The sequence below is a fragment of the Hyperolius riggenbachi genome, chromosome 2 (assembly GCF_040937935.1).
Source record: "Hyperolius riggenbachi isolate aHypRig1 chromosome 2, aHypRig1.pri, whole genome shotgun sequence".
NCBI lineage: Eukaryota > Metazoa > Chordata > Amphibia > Anura > Hyperoliidae > Hyperolius > Hyperolius riggenbachi.
Window position 1 is genome coordinate 464316329 of NC_090647.1, and position 18904 is coordinate 464335232.

The 18904-nt window shown below is 43.2% G+C and overlaps 1 protein-coding gene across 4 annotated transcripts in view; it reads right to left on the reverse strand.

Moving 5' to 3' along the window:
* SLC13A2 (solute carrier family 13 member 2) overlaps nt 1-18904 on the reverse strand; it is a 128502-nt gene that overhangs the window by 33096 nt on the left and 76502 nt on the right. For all 4 annotated transcript variants that reach the window (XM_068270165.1, XM_068270167.1, XM_068270168.1 and 1 more), the window contains exons 5-6: nt 13449-13638; nt 1565-1687 (exon numbers count right to left, since the gene is read on the reverse strand). In XM_068270165.1, coding sequence (XP_068126266.1) covers nt 1565-1687; nt 13449-13638 — 313 coding nt within the window. The remainder of the gene's footprint in view (nt 1-1564; nt 1688-13448; nt 13639-18904) is intronic.

Consider the following 18904-nt stretch of genomic DNA (forward strand, 5'->3'; position numbering starts at 1 on the left):
TTACTTATCACAATGAAATGATCTATATCTTGTTTTTTTCACCACCAATTAGGCTTTCTTTAGGTGGGACATTATGCCAAGAATTATTTTATTCTAAATGTGTTTTAATGGGAAAATAGGAAAAAATGTGGGAAAAAATTTATTATTTTTCAGTTTTTGGCCTTTATAGTTTTCAAATAATGCATGCTACTGTAATTAAAACCCATTAAATGTATTTGCCCATTTCTCCCGGTTATAAAACCGTTTAAATTGTGTCCCTATCACAATGTTTGGCGCCAATATTTTAATTGGAAATAAAGGTGCATTTTTTTCAGTTTTGCGTCCATCCCTAATTACAAGCCCATAGTTTATAAAGTAACAGTGTTATACCCTCTTGACATAAATATTTAAAAAGTTCAGTCCCTAAGGTAACTATTTATGTATTTTTTTCAATTGTAATTTTTTTTTTTAATTACAAAAAAAAAAATTGGGGAGTGTGGGAGGTAAGGAGTTAATTTTTAGTGTAAAACTAATTTATTTGTATGTAAAAAATGCTTTAGGGTGTAGTTTTTGCTATTTGGCCACAAGATGGCAACAGTAACTTTTTGTTTAATGCAACCTGCAAGCATCCTTCCGGACGCTTGCAGGAAGTACTAGGAGGCTGAGAACGTTTTTTTTTTCCACAATGATCGCGCTGCTTAGCGGAGAAGCTGCGGATCATTGCGAGGCTTAGATAAACGAACGGGAATGGATTTTCCCGTTCATTGATCTCCGGGCGAGCGGCCGGCAGCGTGTTTACGAGCGGGAGTGCGTGCTAGAGCGAGCGGGAGCACGGACAGCGGCGGGAGAACGGGAAGTACGGATTTCTACGTCCCTGGGGGTGAAAGGATGGAAAAAGGGACGGAGAAATTCGTACGGGTGGGGGTAAAGTGGTTAAACATTAGTTGTTGAATGATATTGCTACAACTTTTTGGAATAAAATCAATATTGAAAGAAGAATTACATTTATTGGAAGGTTATTGTTAGTAATTAAGGTTAAGATTAAGTTTGAGATTAAGGGGACCTGTTCTCTTGCTGAATATTATGCAGCCTGCAACCTTACCCCGAATTGCAAGTACTCTAATCAAAAATGTTTCTGCTGTAATAAATCTTATCTCAGCCTGGCTCTATTTGGTACTTTGCTGACGAGAAGGAAGCTTGTCATCACCCCTCTCACATTCCTGCTCCTCACTGATTGGCTGAGGGCAGTTCAGTAAGTTGCTGAAATACTATCTTTGCTGTGCTCACATGTGTGTACAAAGCAAGCTAGATAAGAGTAAGGGAGGAAATTACATGAGGATTTGCTTCAGCTGGAGGCTGTTATAATGGAAAATACTTGGAACAGTTTTGTCTTTATTTACTATATAAAATCCACTGAAATCAAAATATGGAAAGTACAATACATATGTCATGTAAGTAGAACAAGTATTGATCTACTTATATAGATATTGAGGGGGGGGGGGGTCTGGGATAGTATGGCTGTCCCTCTTACTTTACAGGACTAAGTCCTTGGTTATAGGATAGAGAAGGCATGCAGTAGACTTACTTGATACCCAGGTACATGATCTGCAGCCATATCCAGGCAAGCGAAAGTAGCAAAATCATTGTGGGAAAAGCAAAACCAAACCATGAAGCAAAATTAATGACATTATTGTTTCCAGGAAACAGCCTGCAAAAAACATTATGGAAATATTAAGATATCTAGATAGTACATGTAACATTAACACAATAATGTAAAGGCACTGCTGCCGCTTAGCACTTGTAAAGTGTAAAATTTCATAAGAAGAAGTGGACTGTGAACAAATCAATTACAAAAGCATCTATTGCAGTGTCTCAATATTCAGGCTAAATTGCTTAGTCAATATTACCCATGTTTTCCACGTGTCAGTAAGCAGTTTAGATAATTTTCTCATTTAGATCACCTTGATTTCAATTAACTTTATTTATTAAGGAATTGCCAGGTTGCAGATCACCAAAGGTCAGAACTAACTGAACAGAACAAAATCACCTGCTAGAAGTTATAAAGAGCTGTCAATGCCTATCTGGGTCCTGTTAGGACATAATAATGTTTACTGAGGAATTGGCAATTAGAGTCTTAGCAACATATATACTCAAATATAAGTCAACCTCATGTATAAGTCGACTCCAATATTTGACCCTCTTAAGCTGGAATATTTGTATTGACTCAAGCATAAGTCTACCCAGCAAAGTTAATGGCTGCATTTGGGAACTAGTAAGAATTAACAGCTGCACTTAGGGCCCAGGGGGGGTTAATGACTGCACTGCATACAGTATTGCAGTCATTTACCCACCTGTCCCTTGATTGCAGCCAATAACTCCTCCAGGCCCCCAAGTGCTGCAATTATTCACTCCCCTTCCAGCAGTTCAGTATTTTACCCCCCTGCTCTTTCCTTGTTGATTGTTGTGGCCAGGACTTTCAGACCTGTGCTTTCTTGGTATTTCCTTTATGAAGAAAATGTTGCTTATCCACTGAGTAAATTGCAGCAGATGGAAATGTCACTAATAGTACACACATTACTTTCTGTGCTTAGGGATTGACTCATAACTCGTGCATAAGTCAATCCCTATACTTTTATATAGAGAGTTAGACCTACATTTCTAGACTTATACTCGAGTATATACAGTATGTCTCTGCACCTGGAGTGGGAGGGTTTTTGTCAGAGGTGCCAGGACATCCCGCATTTAGTAAGAGAGTCCCTGCAGTGGGGTAGTTTAAATTATGTCAATTAAATTAATAGTGCGATCACAAGGGGGCATAGATCGCAGGGAGCCACAGAGCTGTGGGAGGCCCAAAATACTAACACTACCTTCCTCCAATACAGGAGACTGTACTTCAGATCCGGTGTTTTTGTTGCTGCACTTGTTATGAGTGAAAAGATCATGATGCCCACACTTGTTTTATGACCCTTGTGAGATGGGCCCCACGGCCATGAAGGACACCAAGTAGAAGCAAGGGAAGGGGTGTGAACATTGGGGGGGGGCGGCATCAAAGTTTTACAAGGGGCATGAATTGCGTACATGGCATTTTGCCACTGAGTTTTATTTGGCGTAGGGTGAGCTGAATGATGTAGGGTGTGGTGTTATTTACTATTCCCCCTCCGAGTCATCGCAACACAGGGGTAGAAGAAATTCATGGTCCAGCTATCGTGTAGTCCATGCATGGGGCGCAGACTATGGCATTACTGCTATAGCCATGCCAAGCTTTGGTGCTACTCGGCTCAAGGTTGGCGCCAAAAAGCCCTGCTTCGGCATGAACCGTAGTTACTCCACTGATTATTAAACTTTTCAGCAATCCTTGCCTTAATCTGCAATGGCCCAAGAGAGGGGGATAATCCTCCCACCTAATAGCAGAGGATTTTTAATTAAACCATGCCAGGTCAATTTATTTGATGCTCTTGAGTCTACTGATTCTTTAGTAACCCAAGTCCATTGTTTTCCAAATAAGGTGCAGGTAAAAATAAGGTAAAAATTGTTCAGTAACATAAAATTAAACTCACCCATTAACTTTAGCCTTGTACTGGCCGCAGACACATATCAGTTTTGCATCTTTTTTATTATTTTATTGCAAGTTTTTCTTATGTATAAAAGTGTTTCATCTGATTGTGAATTACTCCTATTAGCTGTTTGTTCTATTGATTTAAATTTCAATCCATTTTATGGCTGTGTTATACAACATTTGATTAGGATTATTATCGCTATTATTATTGTTGTTGCTGTTGTTATTATTATTATTTTGAAGAGCCACACCATGACAGCCTTCAGGCTAGGTTCACAGTGGTCATTTGCATAATGCACGTGTTACAATGGCCTCAATTCACTAAGGTTATCTCCTGTCTTTAATAACATTTCTAGAGTTATCACCATGGTGATAAGGCATGTAGTATTCAGAAAACATTTTACCTCAGGCAAACCTAAAGTTAACTCACCTGTCTTTAAGTTAAGGAGAGATCTCTAAAGTTAAGTCTTCAATAAAAATAACTCCAGAAATCGTATGTTTAAGACAGACTGTTAATTAACTGCATGTGAAAATAACTACAGAGGAGGTAACTTAACCACTTGAGGACCTAGGGCTTTCTACCCCTTAAAGAGAATCTGTATTGTTAAAATCGCACAAAAGTAAACATACCAGTGTGTTAGGGGACATCTCCTATTACCCTCTGTCACAATTTCGCCGCTCCCCGCCGCATTAAAAGTGGTTAAAAACAGTTTTTAAAAGTTTGTTTATAAACAAACAAAATGGCCACCAAAACAGGAAGTAGGTTGATGTACAGTATGTCCACACATAGAAAATACATCCATACACAAGCAGGCTGTATACACCCTTCCTTTTGAATTTCAAGAGATCATTTGAGTGTTTCTTTCCCCTGCATCTCTCATGCACTGAAGTTTCAGGCTGCTCTTTTCTTCCTGCAAACAGCGTTGCCCTTGTCTGAATTTCCTCAGTATATGAAAGCCCAGCCAGTTTAGAGGACGATTTATCCAGCTTGTAAAAGATAAGAGAGCAGAGAGAAGCTGCACTAATCTAAATATCACACAGGCAGTGTGCAGAAAGGGGCCTGAAAGGGGGAGTTCATAGCAGAACGACAACACTGAAGAACTTGGCAGCCTTCCAGACACAGGCTGACAAGTCTGACAGGGGAAAGATACATTGATTTATTACAGAGACTGTGTTAGCAGAAAGTGCTGCAGTCAGCCAGAACACATTAGAATAGCTTTTGGAACTTGTAGGATGATAAAAAACAGGATGCAATTTTTGTTACGGAGTCTCTTTAAGGACCGGCCACTTTTTTTCCATTCAGACCACTGCAGCTTTCACGGTTTATTGCTCGCTCATACAACCTACCACCTAAATGAATTTTGGCTCCTTTTCTTGTCACTAATAAAGCTTTCTTTTGGTGCTATTTGATTGCTCCTGCGATTTTTACTTTTTATTATATTCATCAAAAAAGACATGAATTTTGGCAAAAAAATGATTTTTTTTAACTTTCTGTGCTGACATTTTTCAAATAAAGTAAAATTTCTGTATACATGCAGCGCGAAAAATGTGGACAAACATGTTTTTGATTAAAAAAAACCCATTCAGTGTATATTTATTGGTTTGGGTTATAGCGTTTACAAACTATGGTGCAAAAAGTGAATTTTCCCATTTTCAAGCATCTATGACTTTTCTGACCCCCTGCCATGTTTCATGAGGGGCTAGAATTCCAGGATAGTATAAATACCCCCCAAATGACCCCATTTTGGAAAGAAGACATCCCAAAGTATTGACTGAGAGGCATAGTGAGTTCATAGAAGATATTATTTTTTGTCACAAGTAAGCGGAAAATGACACTTTGTGAAAAAAAAAAGTTTCCATTTCTTCTAACTTGCGACAAATAAAAATGAAATCTGCCACGGACTCCCCATGCCCCTCTCTGAATACCTTGAAGGGTCTACTTTCCAAAATGGGGTCATTTGTGGGGTGTGTTTACTGTCCTGACATTTTGGGGGGTGCTAAATTGTAAGCACCCCTGTAAAGCCTAAAGGTGCTCATTGGACTTTGGACCCCTTAGCGCAGTTAGGCTGCAAAAAAGTGCCACACATGTGGTATTGCCGTACTCAGGAGAAGTAGTATAATGTGTTTTGGGATGTATTTTTACACATACCCATGCTGGGTGGGAGAAATATCTCTATAAATGACAATTTGTTAATTTTTTTTACACACAATTGTCCATTTACAGAGATCTTTCTCCCACTTAGCATGGGTATGTGTAAAAATACACCCTAAAACACATTATACTACTTCTCCTGTGTACGGCGATACCACATGTGTGGCACTTTTTTGCTCCCTAACTGCGCTAAAGGGCCCAAAGTCCAATGAGTACCTTTAGGATTTCACAGGTCATTTTGAGAAATTTCATTTCAAGACTACTCCTCACGGTTTAGGGCCCCTAAAATGCCAGGGCAGTATAGGAACCCCACAAATGACCCCATTTTAGAAAGAAGACACCCCAAGGTATTCCGTTAGGAGTATGGTGAGTTCATAGAAGATTTTATTTTTTGTCACAAGTTAGCGGAAAATGACACTTTGTGAAAAAACACAATTAAAATCAATTTCCGCTAACTTGTGACAAAAAATAAAATCTTCTATGAACTCGCCATACTACTAACGGAATACCTTGGGGTGTCTTCTTTCTAAAATGGGGTCATTTGTGGGGTTCCTATACTGCCCTGGCATTTTAGGGGCCCTAAACCGTGAGGAGTAGTCTTGAAACGAAATTTCTCAAAATGACCTGTGAAATCCTAAAGGTACTCATTGGACTTTGGGCCCTTTAGCGCAGTTAGGGTGCAAAAAAGTGCCACACATGTGGTATCACCGTACTTGGGAGAAGTATTACAATGTGTTTTGGGGTGTATTTTTACACATACCCATGCTGGGTGGGAGAAACACCTCTGTAAATGACAATCTTTTGATTTTTTTACACACAATTGTCCATTTACAGCGGTATTTCTCCCACCCAGCATGGGTATGTGAAAAAATACACCCCAAAACACATTGTACTACTTCTCCCGAGTACGGCGATACCACATGTGTGGCACTTTTTTGCACCCTAACTGCGCTAAAGGGCCCAAAGTCCAATGAGTACCTTTAGGATTTCACAGGTCATTTTTGTTTCAAGACTACTCCTCACGGTTTAGGGCCCCTAAAATGCCAGGGCAGTATAGGAACCCCACTAATGACCCCATTTTAGAAAGAAGACACCCCAAGGTATTCCGTTAGGAGTATGGTGAGTTCATAGAAGTTTTTATTTTTTGGTTACAAGTAAGCGGAAATTGATTTTAATTGTTTTTTTTCACAAAGTGTCATTTTCCGCTAACTTGTGACAAAAAATAAAATCTTCTATGAACTCACCATACTCCTAACGGAATACGTTTGGGTGTCTTCTTTCTAGAATGGGGTCATTTGTGGGGTTCCTATACTGCCCTGGCATTTTAGGGGCCCTAAACCGTGAGGAGTAGTCTTGAAACAAAAATGACCTGTGAAATCCTAAAGGTACTCATTGGACTTTGGGCCCCTTAGCGCAGTTAGGCTGCAAAAAAGTGCCAATCATGTGGTATCGCTGTACTCGGGAGATGTAGTATAATGTGTTTTGGGGTGTATTTTTACACATACCCATGCTGGGTGGGAGAAATACCTCTGTAAATGACAATTGTTTGATTTTTTTACACACAATTATCCATTTACAGAGAAATTTCTCCCACCCAGCATGGGTATGTGTAAAAATACACCCCAAAACACATTATACTACTTCTCCTGAGTACGGCGATACCACATGTGTGACACTTTTTTGCAGCCTAGGTGCGCTAAGGGGCCCAACGTCCTAATCACAGGTCATTTTGAGGCATTTGTTTTCTAGACTACTCCTCACGGTTTAGGGCCCCTAAAATGCCAGGGCAGTATAGGAACCCCACAAGTGACCCCATTTTAGAAAGAAGACACCCCAAGGTATTCTGTTAGGTGTATGGCGAGATTATAGAAGATTTTATTTTTTGTCACAAGTTAGTGAAAAATGACACTTTGTGAAAAAAAAAAAATCAATTTCCGCTAACTTTTGACAAAAAATAAAATCTTCTATGAACTCGTCATACACCTAACAGAATACATTGGGGTGTTTTTTTTCTAAAATGGGGTCCGTTTCTGGGGTTCCTATACCGCCCTGGCATTTTACGGGCCCAAAACCGTGAGTAGTCTGGAAACCAAATGTCTCAAAATGACTGTTCAGGGGTATAAGCATCTGCAAATTTTGATGACAGGTGGTCTATGAGGGGGCGAATTTTGTGGAACCGGTCATATGCAGGGTGGCCTTTTAGATGACAGGTTGTATTGGGCCTGATCTGATGGATAGGAGTGCTAGGGGGGTGACAGGAGGTGATTGATGGGTGTCTCAGGGGGTGGTTAGAGGGGAAAATAGATGCAATCAATGCACTGGGGAGGTGATCGGAAGGGGGTCTGAGGGGGATCTGAGGGTTTGGCCGAGTGATCAGGAGCCCACACGGGGCAAATTAGGGCCTGATCTGATGGGTAGGTGTGCTAGGGGGTGACAGGAGGTGATTGATGGGTGTCTCAAGGTGTGATTAGAGGGGGGAATAGATGCAAGCAATGCACTGGTGAGGTGATCAGGGCTGGGGCCTGAGGGCATTCTGAGGGTGTGGGCGGGTGATTGAGTGCCCTAGGGGCAGATAGGGGTCTAATCTGATAGGTAGCAGTGACAGGGGGTGATTGATGGGTAATTAGTGGGTGTTTAGGGTAGAGAACAGATATAAACACTGCCCTTGGGAGGTGATCTGACGTCGGATCTGCGGGCGAACTATTGGTGTGGGTGGGTGATCAGATTGCCCGCAAGGGGCAGGTTAGGGGCTGATTGATGAGTGGCAGTGACAGGGGGTGATTGATGGGTGGCAGTGCCAGGGGGTGATTGATGGGTGGCAGTGACAGGGGGTGATTGATGGGTGATTGACAGGTGATTGACAGGTGATCAGTGGGTTATTACAGGGAAGAACAGATGTAACTAATGCACTGGCGAATTGATAAGGGGGGGGTCTGAGGGCAATCTGAGCATGTAGGCGGGTGATTGGGTGCCCGCAAGGGGCAGATTAGGGTCTGATCTGATGGGTAACAGTGACAGGTGGTGATAGGGGGTGATTGATGGGTGATTGATGGGTAATTAGTGGGTGTTTAGAGGAGAGAATAGATGTAAACACTGCGCTTGGGTGGTGATCTGATGTCGGATCTGCGGGCGATCTATTGGTGTGGGTGGGTGATCAGATTGCCCGCAAGGGGCAGGTTAGGGGCTGATTGATGGGTGGCAGTGACAGGGGGTGATTGATGGGTGGCAGTGACAGGGGGTGATTGATGGGTGATTGACAGGTGATCAGTGGGTTATTACAGGGAAGGACAGATGTAAATAATGCCCTGGCGAATTGATAAGGGGGGGGGGGGGTCTGAGGGCAATCTGAGCGTGTAGGCGGGTGATTGGGTGCCCGCAAGGGGCAGATTAGGGTCTGATCTGATGGGTAACAGTGACAGGTGGTGATAGGGGGTGATTGATGGGTAATTAGTGGGTGTTTAGAGGAGAGAATAGATGTAAACACTGCGTTTGGGTGGTGATCTGATGTCGGATCTGCGGGCGATCTATTGGTGTGGGTGGGTGATCAGATTGCCCGCAAGGGGCAGGTTAGGGGCTGATTGATGGGTGGCAGTGACAGGGGGTGATTGATGGGTGGCAGTGACAGGGGGTGATTGATGGGTGATTGACAGGTGATTGACAGGTGATCAGTGGGTTATTACAGGGAAGAACAGATGTAAATATTGCACTGGCGAATTGATAAGGGGGGGTCTGAGGGCAATCTGAGCGTGTAGGCGGGTGATTGGGTGCCCGCAAGGGGCAGATTAGGGTCTGATCTGATGGGTAACAGTGACAGGTGGTGATAGGGGGTGATTGATGGGTGATTGATGGGTAATTAGTGGGTGTTTAGAGGAGAGAATAGATGTAAACACTGCGTTTGGGTGGTGATCTGATGTCGGATCTGCGGGCGATCTATTGGTGTGGGTGGGTGATCAGATTGCCCGCAAGGGGCAGGTTAGGGGCTGATTGATGGGTGGCAGTGACAGGGGGTGATTGATGGGTAATTGACAGGTGATTGACAGGTGATTGACAGGTGATTGACAGGTGATCAGGGGGGATAGATGCATACAGTACACAGGGGGGGGGAGTTCTGGGGGGGGGTCTGGGGAGAATCTGAGGGGTGCGGGGGTGATCAGGAGGGGGCAGTGGGCAGGGGGGGAGATTAAAAAAAATAGCGTTGACAGATAGTGACAGGGAGTGATTGATGGGTGATTAGGGGGGTGATTGGGTGCAAACAGGGGTCTGGGGGGTGGGCAGGGGGGGGTCTGAGGGGTGCTGTGGGCTATCTGGGGCGGGGGGGGAGAAATCAGTGTGCTTGGGTGCAGACTAGGGTGGCTGCAGCCTGCCCTGGTGGTCCCTCGGACACTGGGACCACCAGGGCAGGAGGCAGCCTGTATAATACACTTTGTAAACATTACAAAGTGTATTATACACTTTGTATGCGGCGATCGCGGGGTTAACATCCCGCCGGCGCTTCCGTATAGCCGGCGGGATGTTGCGGCGGGCGAGCGGTGACAGGCACCGGCGGAGGATCGCGTCACGGATGACGCGATCGCTCCGCCCATGCCCTTAGAAGGACCGCCGCCTCTGTGGGTGAGCCGGTCCTTCAGGGCTCCACTTCCCGGCCGCCCCTGTGCGTTAGGCGGTCGGGAAGTGGTTAAGGACTGAAGTGATAAGATAACTCTCTCACTGTGAAAACTTATCTCTACACTTTAATAAGGCAAGATCGATGTGTAGAGGTAAGTTTTCTCTTGCCTTATTATCTCCAGTATGATCTTAGTGAATTGAGGCCATTAAGGCAAGAGAAAACTTGGCACCACACAGTGAAAGAGTTATCTTATCTCTTAATTTCTTAAAGAGAACCCGAGGTGGATTCTAAGAATGCTAACAGGACGCAGAGGCTGGATCTGCATATACTGCCCAGCCTCTGTTGATATCCCGATCCTCCCTAAGCCCCCCCCCCTGCGCTCTGCTATGCCCCCATAAATCACCCAGCCGCTGATTGGAGGGAAGGAACGCGGGACCGGAGCTATGGACGAGGCGGGGGAGCGGCGAGACTGACACTTACAGAAGTACTCAGCCGGCTGCGACACCCTGTGTGTCGACAGCACGGCTGGGTGATTTATGGGGGCATAGCAGAGCGCAGGGGGGGCTTAGCGGGGATCGGGATAGAGGCTGGGCAGTATATGCAGACCCAGCCTCTGTGTGCTGAGAGCATTCTTAGAACCCACCTCGGGTTCTCTTTAAGTTACCTCCTCTGTAAGTTAAGTTACCTCCTCTGTAGTTATTTTCACACGCAGCTAATTAACAGCCTGTCTTTAACTTTAGAATTCTGGAGTTATTTTAAGGATTGAAGAGTTAACTTAAAAACAGAAGAGTTAACTTTAGGTTTGCCTGAGGTAAAATGTTTCCTGAATACTACATGCCTCATCACCATGGTGATAACTCTAGAAATGTTATTAAAGACAGGAGATAAGCTTAGTGAATTGAGGCCATTATCTCCAGCATGATCTTAGTGAATTGAGGCCAATGACTTTAATACAAAGCCTGCATGCAGCGAGTTAGAATAATGCAATCAGTTGCTGTGAACAGGCCCATAGAATTGTATGGACAGTGAGTTGACATTCAAATAGTGGCAGAACAGAGAAGCCGAGGAGAAAGATGAGGGAAGTAACAGACCTTATGGGCTGGTGAAAGCCCCAGGTAAGTATAAATAGAGGGTATTTACTGATTTCAGGTACACTTTAAGTTCAATCTGCAACAACTCGTATTGCATTAATTGAGCTATATTTTTGATATGAATGAACTCTCATCAAACAATAGTGCCTATTGCTTAGTCTAATAGCATTTTTTTTTGTCAGAACACATCACTATTGTACATAGCAATTATTGATTTTAATAGCATTGGTGATAGTAGCATCACTAGGGAGTGCGGTAGGTGTGGATTGCCTCATGTGTTACCAGCAGAGGGGGTAGACTAAGGAAGGGCCAGGCTAAGGGAGAATAGAATAAGGCTTTGCTCCCAAAAAGTATTATTGGTTTTATTTAGCCTGGTGAGGTTGGAGGTTCATGGGGTAAGAAAGGGGTGACACCGTGAGGTTCCACACTGGGTGACACCAACCCTAGTGACACCTCTGATTGGACATGATGGAGAGTCACCTGTATGGTACTGTTCATTTTATTTTAAAGTGTGAAAGGATATGGAAATTACATCACAAATATTTTCAGTCACTTCCTGAGTAAGATACAACTGTATTATCATAACATAGATGAAACACTGGTATATTAGCAGACCATATTTGATTTTTTTTTCCGACTGTTTAAAGGACCACTATCGTGAAAAATTGTAAAATTTAAAGTACATGTAAACAAATCTATAGAGAAAGTGTGCAGGCGCTCAACATCATCAAAAGTTCAACATAAATACTCTGTATCAAAATAAATCCACATCAGCGATAATGTCCAAACAGGGTACTCTCACCAGAAGGGATGGCTGATTATATGATAGATCAGCATATGCACATATCATCAGTATCTTGTAAGCATGTATCTTCATTCAAATCTGGAACTCAAGAAAACAGATAGACATAGCGTAATTCCGTTCAGGAGAGAGCTAGGTGTGATCAGACTGCCCCACAGGCAGTGTTTGCATGTTTGCAAGTTGCTTAGTAAGGTCTCAACTACATAAAAGCGCTGATGCTGGTCTGTTGCTGTGATCAGCAATTACATTTGGTGAGCGGTTGCAATTACTATCCGTGTTCTGGTGGAGGGCGATTGATTCACACGTTGTTGCACCTGTGGGGTAGTCTGATCACACCTAACGCTCTCCTGAACGGGATTACGCTATGTCTATCTGTTTTCTTGAGTTCCAGATTTGAATAAAGATACATGCTTACAAGATACTGATGATATGTGCATATGCAGATCTATCATATAATCAGCCATCCCTTCTGGTGAGAGTACCCTGTTTGGACATTATCGCTGATGTGGATTTATTTTGATACAGAGTATTTATGTTGAACTTTTGATGATGTTGAGCGCCTGCACACTTTCTCTATAGACTGTTTTAGGGTGGATACCCCCCAAGTGTGTGGCGATCCATTTGAACTGGACACTTGACCTACCAATCTTTCTGTTTGCTAACTGTCTTGTTTCTAGATATATACAGTTGATCTTTATGTAAACATATACAAATAAGAAGTAAGTTTCTTCCTAAATAAAATGAGCCATAAATTAATGTTGTCCTATGTTGCAGTCACTTACAGTAGGTAGTAGAAATCTGACAGAACCGACAGGTTTTGAACTAGTCCATCTCTTCATTAGGGATTGTCAGCAAGGCTTTTATTTTTTTATAAAGACATTCCCTGAAAAGGATTTATACAATGAAGATGGCCAGCCTCTGTTCTCGCTGCACACTTTTTTGGCAGTTGGACAGAGCAACTGCCATTCACTATGTGCTTTTGAAACTTAACAAAATCCTGAGAATCCCCCGTGAGGTGATAGGCTAGTGAAAAATCTGTCGGTTGTCAGATTTCTACTACCTACTGTAAGTGACAGCAACATAGGAGAAAAGTAATTTGTGGCTTAGTTTGCTCTGGAAGAAACGTATTTCTTATTTGTATGTGTTTACATGCATTTTAAATGTTACGATTTTCGCGATAGTGGTACTTTAAAATTAGAAATGTTGTTGTAGCACTTTGCAGAGTTACATTATAACAAGTCTAACATAAAGGTGCAACCTACTCTTCCATCTGTCCTTTCAAGACCAGGTTGGGTGTGGTGCCAGTTAGAGTTGCGATACCACCGATACTGGCAGAGTAGCAGACACACAGACTCATCCCCTTGCACAGTTTCAGGTGCTTCTGTAGTCTGTAAGCTTGTCGTTCCTGCCTTGATTTTTCATCATCTGGATCAATGGCAACAGCACTGACACCTTAATAATAAAAGACTAGACATATGAAGGGTATCTCTATATTAGCATATCATATTTTAAATCTGGAAGCATTTTTCTCTAATCTGATCAGAATAGCAATAATAGTGGAAATTACTGTCACACAAATAAAATAACATGAAAAACAATAGTTGGCAGCTGTGGTATGTACCAATTGCGAAAGGTTTTAAAGCAAACCTGAAGTGAAAATAAACTACTTAGATTATTGTATCTATAGTGCTAATCCTAATGAGGCTTCCTCCGTCCTCCTCTCTCCCACTGTTCCAGTGTTGGCTGCTCCGAAACCACAGCTAACAAGCCTGTCCACTGTGGCGCAGGCACAGTAGTCCCTGCAAGATTTACCTTCCCCAGCTCCAGTGCAGGCGCAGTAGTGGCTTTCCATGGTGGGAATAGCCAAGCCCGATCAGATGCGCTCTACTGTGCAGGCATGAGGCACCTGCACCATAGGGAAGTTTAGGGGGGATTACTGGTGCCCAGAATCCCCTCTAAGACCGGGGCTGGTGCATTGTGTGGGACTGGCACATGTTAAGACACTAGAATATCTACAGGTATCCTGCAGCTCACAGCACTGGCCCCTTTCGTTTCTGGCTGTGACTTTGGATGTAGCAGCAGTGTGTGTACAGAGTATTGAGCAGCTCTGGGGAACTTGACAGAGCACAGAGCCAGGTATGAGCACAGCTTTGTGCCCCTGCTGTGAGCTACTAATGCAGGAAGTTGGGACCTCTCAGAATGTTTCACTTTCCACTTCATTACAGATATCAGCTGTCCTCATTATTATCTGCATCCAAACTGCTCCTGATCAACTTGTTACCTGTTCCCTGCTCTTAGATGTGTGTTTCTTAGCCACAGAGAGATGTACAACCTGTAATTACTTATCAATGCGAGTGAAGCTACAAAATGCCATCATCCCAGGGCTCAGCGGTGTGGAAATGTTTTTGTGTGTCTGCCTCAGATGAGAGCAATGCCATCTGTACTCTCTGCCACCGAAAAATTAGCCGTGGAAAGACCCAAGACCCGCGTAGGGACAACTACCTTACGAAGGCACTTGATGACAAAGCACAAACTGCAATGGGATGACCACCTGAGGAAAAGCAGCACACAAAAGCAAAGCCACACACCGCAGTGGAAGATACCAGGCTGCAATTATTTCTCAAAAAAGGCGATACCCAAACTGTACTGTGATGTTGAAAGGCAAGTGGTGAAATCTCTGGCACACAGCATTGGGTCAAGGGTCCATCTGACCATGGATACCTGGTCTGCAAAGCACGGTCAGGCCTGCCCGAAGACTAAGTCAGTCCCCACACACAGCATCTCTGCCTGCAGGCCGCTTGACTGCCTTCTCCGCCACCACCAACAGGGTCCACCAGGACTCCAGGTGGATTCCTGAATTTTTAAGGCCGCTGCCTTCCTTGTTCAGTCCCAATTTGAGTTGTGTTAAAATGTGTGAGGACCTCGGCCTCTGAGGACTGAAGCTTGACATCCCTGACTTAAAGGATATACAAGGTGACATGTGACATGATGAGATATACATGTGTATATGTACAGTGCCAAGCACACAAATGACTAGGCTGTGTTTCTTTTTTTTTTTCTCTGCCTGAAAGAGTAAAACATCAGGTGTGTAAGTGGCAGTTTCTGCGCAGGTTGGGCCTTGGTCAGACTGAGTCAGACTACAGCATAACCCTCACTATTAAGTAATTACAGCCATAAAACACTTCCCTGTCAGTAAATGGCTTCCTGGAGCAGGAAAGAGATAAAAAGGGTCAATAAGTATATAGAACTAAATGGGAATCAGATCTTGAAAGAACATTTCTAGACTCACAATGGAGGAAGGTAGTGACTTTAACACATAATGCTTCTATTTCCTGCAGAATCCAGGAATCAGGCTTTAACCACTTGCCGACCGCGCACTCATACCGTGCGTTGGCAAAGTGGCAGCTGCAGGACCAGTGACGCAGATCTGCGTCGCCGGCTGCAGGCTAATTAATCAGGAAGCAACCGCTCACGCGAGCGGCTGCTTCCTGTCAATTCACGGCGGGGGGCGATCGCGGCTCGCAGGCTAAATGTAAACACAAGCGGAAATAATCCGCTTTGTTTACATTTGTACAACGCTGCTAACAGTAGCAGCGTTGTACAGGATCAGCGATCCCCGGCCAATCAGCGGCCGGGGATCGCTGTCACATGACAGGCAGGAGCCTGTTAGAGGCTGCACAGGACAGATCCGTTCCTGTGCAGCCTCCGATCTGCGGGGAAGGGAGGGAGGAGAGGGAGAGGGGGAATCCTGCGGTGGAGGGGGCTTTGAGGTGCCCCCGCCAGCCACACGCAGATAGGAGCGATCAGACCCCCCCAGCACATCATCCCCCTAGTGGGGAAAAAAGGGGGGCGATCTGGTCGCTCTGCCTGGTGTTTGATCTGTGCTGGGGGCTGTAGAGCCCACCCAGCACAGATCAGCAAAAACAGCGCTGGTCCTTAAGGGGGGGGGGGTAAAGGCTGGGACCTCAAGTGGTTAAGATACTGACACGTTGGTAGTTCACACCCAATAGACTGAGTAAGATATACCCAGGCGCAGATTCGAGATGCTGGAGGTGTCAGAGGGAAGAAGGGTCCATATTGCACATTTTCTGGGGCTGTCAGAAAATACAGAAGTTTTGGGAAGGTGTGAGATATTATATAAAAAGGATGACAGGAGTAGAACTCTCAGGAGATCCAAGTGTATATGTGTTGCATAATACCCCTTGTAGTGTGAGGGCATATAAAAAATACAGACAGACATCTCATTAATAGGGCGCGACTCTTAATAGGTAGGCATTGGAAATCGGAGAGGGTCCCCACCATGTCAGAATGGTTCAAAGAGATAGCCTATGTTCTTCGAATGAAAGAGGAGCTAACACAAGTGGCCAGAAGCAAAAAGGAGCAGAATAGGCAAATCTGGGAGAGATTTACTGAGACTGCGGAATACAGGAGATTGTTGGAAGAGGTATAGTGGGTAATAACAATAACAAAAATAACAATAATAAAAATAAAAGGGTGCATGGGCCCTGATCGTTGGGGGTAGTTCCCTGGTTTGTCTCTCCCCCAGTCTGTCGGGAGGGTTGCAGGGGTGGCCCTAATAAGGAGAGAGACATCTGTTACTTGGTTCTTTGATTTCCTTTTCTGGGATTTTAATACTTTTCCTTTTTTTTTGTCATTGTTTTTTTTTTCTTTTTCTTTTTTCTTCTTCTTGCTTCCTTCATATTGTTAGTATTTATAGTTCAGTAGGAGGAAGGCCAAAATTAGGTATTGTGGAAGGGATAGTAATAGAGGGGATAATAGTAACTTCATAGGTGGGAAGGGGGCTGAGATTAGAGATATAAAAAGGTTATGGGAAGAGAAAAGATTACAGAGTATAAGTGGAAGTTCGTATATTGAAGGGATGATTATCCTCTCCTAAACGTGCAACCTATCCCTCCTTAAATGTGAAGATTGTATCGGTGTACAAAGGGGAAAAGAGAGGGGGGGAGGGGGTAAGAGGGGAGAGAAGGGAAGGTGAGTATACTGACGCTGAAAATGTAAGCTTTGAAGTAAAGGAAGGAATTTTCTGTTTCTTATTATGTCTTTATAATTTATGGAAAATGAAAATAAAGAATCTTAGAAAAAAATAGGGTCAATAATTCATAGATTTGAGCTCTAGCATGCTTCGATGAAGGTGTCATTGAACACAAACAATGAAACAGTAAAAACTTAAAAACTAGATTTAAATATAAAGCTGGGATATCTAAAAAAACAAAGTCATTTTTTAGGAGGAGGATAGATACAATTGTTTTTCACCATCATCAGTTTATTTTCACCTCGGATGTCCTTTAAGCCTTGTACACAAGCTGGAGGGTTCTGGGTCAAGACAGTTGGTCAATGGGCCCTATACTGTCGACCCAAGGGATTGAGTCCAGATCCCTACGGGCAACAAAAATAGCATCATTGCATACACAGCAGCAGGGTCGGACTGGGACACTAAGGGCCCACCAGGAAAGCTTTAGCCTGGGCCCCCTCCCCCCCCCCCGATCCCTTCTGCCCCCACATACGCATGTACTCTAGAAATTTTGCACTATATATATATATATATAAATATATATATATATATATATATATATATATATATATATATATATATATAAATATATAAATTTATATACATAATTTGGTAGGGCATTAGATTATGGTAGGAAATTGATTGTGAGCACTTCTGAGGTCAGTCCCCAACAGGGAAGCAACAACAAACCTTAAAATTTGTATATTTGTAATGTATCCTATGTTTTTTTTTCATTTTTTTCTTCAAATCTGTATCTTTTTTTTCCAGAAACAACACATAAATCAAAAAGATCTGCAAAAAAACGAAACTGCACAAAACGGTGGAGGGAAACTTGGGAGCACCATGAGCCACCGTAGGCCACAATGTGAATTGCAGCTATAGTAGTGCTCAGACAGTAATTGCTTTAAAAACAGCTTTTTTTTCATATAATTTATTAAGGAAAAATGAACATTCCAATCTTATATTCCAACAACAATATACATTGCTCCAATCCTTCTTTTTCAAATTATGCAAAACAAAACTACCCAATCCCCTCCTCCTCCCAAATCCACAGACAGAATCTTCATCATCTCATTATCTCATAATAACAGAAATTCCAAAAGTTTCATAAAATTCATACATTTCATAAATTTAATTCCCTCCTATAATTCCCTCTTATATTTTCCAGAGAGCTCCTCCCCCTACATCTCCATCACATCCCCATATTCCCTTGTACCCTGACACTCCATTTTCCCCACTTTATATTAAAACCCTCTAGCTTATCCTGCTGTAATGCAATTTGATTCTCCAACCCCTTCACCATATTGACTCTATCAACCCATTCCTTAAAGTGGATCCGAGATGAAAAACGAACTATAACAAGTAACTTGTCTATATATCTTATCTAAAGTTTAGATGGTATACACAGCAAATCTAGCTGCAAACAGTTTTAATAGAATATGATTATTTATTCCTGTGATACAATGACAGCGGCCATGTTGTTTGTAAACATTACACAGAGGCAGGCTTATCTGTATCTTGACCCATCCCCTCTCCTCCTCCCTCCTCCCCTCTGCCTCTGAAATCAATGGCTAGTAACACCTCCCCCTCCTCCTGCCCAGACTGAGCTCCCATGAGCCCTTGCTACTGCCAAGGCTCTCTGAAACCCTGTGGACGTGGCTTTTTTAGTTTATAGGGAATTAGAGT